This window comes from Notolepis coatsorum (genome assembly GCF_963971535.1).
Source record: "Notolepis coatsorum genome assembly, chromosome: 17".
In the NCBI taxonomy this organism is placed as follows: domain Eukaryota; kingdom Metazoa; phylum Chordata; class Actinopteri; order Aulopiformes; family Paralepididae; genus Notolepis; species Notolepis coatsorum.
In genome coordinates, this window is record NC_140181.1 from 18,191,104 (window position 1) to 18,194,100 (window position 2,997).

General features: G+C 48.2%; 1 protein-coding gene across 1 annotated transcript in view; it reads left to right on the top strand.

Annotated features, from left to right (window-relative positions):
• LOC311243952 (neural cell adhesion molecule L1.1-like) overlaps positions 1–2,153 on the top strand; it is a gene marked incomplete at both ends in the record, with an annotated part of 71,850 nt that extends 69,697 nt beyond the window's left edge. The window contains 2 exon segments of the mRNA XM_084333359.1: positions 1,721–1,775; positions 1,895–2,153. Of these exon segments, the coding sequence (XP_084189485.1) occupies positions 1,721–1,775; positions 1,895–2,153 (314 nt within the window).
• Between the last annotated feature and the right edge of the window lie 844 nt (positions 2,154–2,997).

Consider the following 2,997-nt stretch of genomic DNA (forward strand, 5'->3'; position numbering starts at 1 on the left):
CTCTCTCACTCTCTTTCTCTCTCTCTCTTTCTCTCTCTCTCTCTCCTCTCTCTCTGTCTCTCTCTCGTCTCTCTCTCTCCCTCTCTCTCTCTGTCTCTCTCTGTCTGTCTGTCTGTCTGTCTCTCTCTCCTTCTCTCTCTCCCTCTCTCTCTCCCTCTCTCTCTCTGTCATGCTTTGCCTGCAGATCTCTGGAGAGGTGAGTTCTTCCTCTAACTAACCGGCTTCACATAAACATTCTTTCTCCTCCTTGTGTTTAATTTTTCCTTTTCATTGCATCTTTAACAGGCAGCTCAATAAATCTGTTTTACTGACAGGAAGAAAAATAGCCAAATAAACAGTCTTTGCACATCGATGGCAATTAGTGAAGTAATAACAACTGATAGAAATGGAAGACGAGGAAAGCAAACGGAAAAGCACACATTCTGTGAAGAAGAAAATAATTCTGTGTAACGGCTGTGTCAGAGTGGGTACATTTAGACAGCATGGTGGCGTTATAGGATGTAGAACCCAAACGCAGACAGGCAGAGGATAGACAGGAGGCAGGTGTTGGTTCTCAAACAATGGACTGTTCATTTATTGTTTGAGGGCAAAAGGCATACACGCCGATAGCGACGCACAAGGAAAACGGGAGACTACTCTCGTCTCCAAAATAGGGAAAACAAAGGTAAGACACACAGTCTCCAAAATGAGGCACAAAACAAAAGACGTCGGACGACGGTGCCATAACAGTAAACACAAACAATAATGCAAGCGAGGTAAAAACTAATAATGGCAACGAGCTTATCCTCCAAGACGGGAGCGATAATGCCCACACAATAAATCACAAGGCTACTCACGGTGTTCAGCGAACGGCTGACAATCTCAATAACACTACAAAATCACAGGAACATTGATTGATTGATTGAACATTTTATTAACAGATTGCAGAATGGGTACAATACAGTACAGCTCAATACACACAATTGTTAAGGGGATGCAGACCAGAGAAAGTAACTGTACATTGGAGGGGGTTCGGTTAGGACATTTACTGTACATTGGAGGGGGTTGGGTTAGGACATTACAGGGGCCAGTTTCGAATTGCAGACTCCCGTAGGTGTTCTTTGAGAGTGGTTGTGAAAGTGGGTAGGGATCCATATTCCTCTACAGCTGTGGGTAGGGCGTTCCACATTGATGTGGCATAATTGCTAAACGTGTTTAGTCCCTTGTTTGAGCCGAAACTGGGTTTAACATGATTTGTGGAGCTCCCTCTGGTGTTGTGGTTGTGGTATTCACTGACCTTTGGGAAGTATTTTGACATGTACATGGGTACGTTAGTCGTGTAGTGTATCTTGTAGAGACCATCCAAGTAACAGGTATCAAGACAGGAAAAGCAGTAACAGGAGTAGCAGGAGCAACAGGAGCAATGACCCGACCAGGAAAGCAGGGCAGACAACACATAAATACACAGACTGATTGAGATGTGAGGGTGATGGGGAACGAGACACACCTGGGATGGAACAAGCTGAACAAACTGGGGTAAAAGACTAAATAACACAAAACACACTGGGGACAAAACACTAAAGACAATAATCACAAGCTATACCAGACAAGAGAAAACAAGGGGCAACAGGTACACTGGGATAGACAGCAGGATGGGGAGCACACTCAGAAACACAGACAGTTTGACCAGACACTAAATGTACACAAAGTTCAAGGGGCAATGACAAGAATTGTCCAGCAGGTGGAGGTATAATTCCATGGAAAGGTGGGGGCTGTGAGGCAGGACCGGGTGGAACGTAACAGTCTGTTGTGTAAACGGCTGTTGTGTAACTGTTGTGTAAACACTGTTGTGTAACTGTTGTGTAACACTGTTGTGTAACGGCGGTTGTGTAACGGCTGAACGCCTCTCTTGCAGCGATCTGGACGAGAAGCGCACGGCGAGCCAGCCGTCTCTGGCCGCGGAGAGCAAGCTGGGGAGCGAGGACTCACTGGCGGAGTACGGAGACAGCGTGGACATCCAGTTCAACGAGGACGGCTCTTTCATTGGCCAGTACAGTGGGCGGGGCCCTGTTCCCCCCGGCAATGAGAGTTCCGGTCCCGCCTCCCCCGAAAACCCTATCCCTCCGCCTCCCATCGCTCCGTCCATGTCGACCATCCTGGACCGGCCCAGCTAGACACACACACAGAGACACAGAGAGACACACACACACACACACACAGAGACACAGAGACACACACACACACACACAGAGACACAGAGACACACACACACAGAGACACAGAGACACACACACAGAGACACAGAGACACACACACACAGAGACACAGAGACACACACACAGAGACACACACAGAGAGACACACACAGAGACACACACACACGCACACACAGAGACACACACACAGAGACACACACAGACACACACACACAGAGACACACACAGAGGCACACACACACACAGAGACACACACACAGACACACACAGAGACACACACACACACAGACACAGAGACTCACAGACACACAGACACACACACACACACCTCATTAGCCTGCATAATGACACCACATGGGGACAGACCACTCCTAGAACCCACTGCCTGCGATACCAACACAATCCAAAAGATACACACACACACACACAGCTTAAATATTCCAGACACACACGGACCAGAGGTCCAGTACATTCCGTAGTGCTGTAGTGAAGCTGTTTACAGGATGTCCAGCCTTCTCTAGTTCAAGTTTACGCGTACACACACACTCACACTCACACACACACACATACACACACACACACACACACACACACACACACACACACACACATATGCCCCCTTCTCGAAATCAGAGAGGAGAGGAGAAGAGAAGAGAGGGGAGGAGAGGAGAGGAGAAGAGGGGAGGGGAGAGGAAAGGAGAGGAGAGGAGAGGAGAGGAGAGGAGAGGAGAGGAGAGGAGAGGAGAGGAGAGGAGAGGAGAGGAGAGGAGGGGATGAATGGGGAGAAAATTGAAGTTCTTTC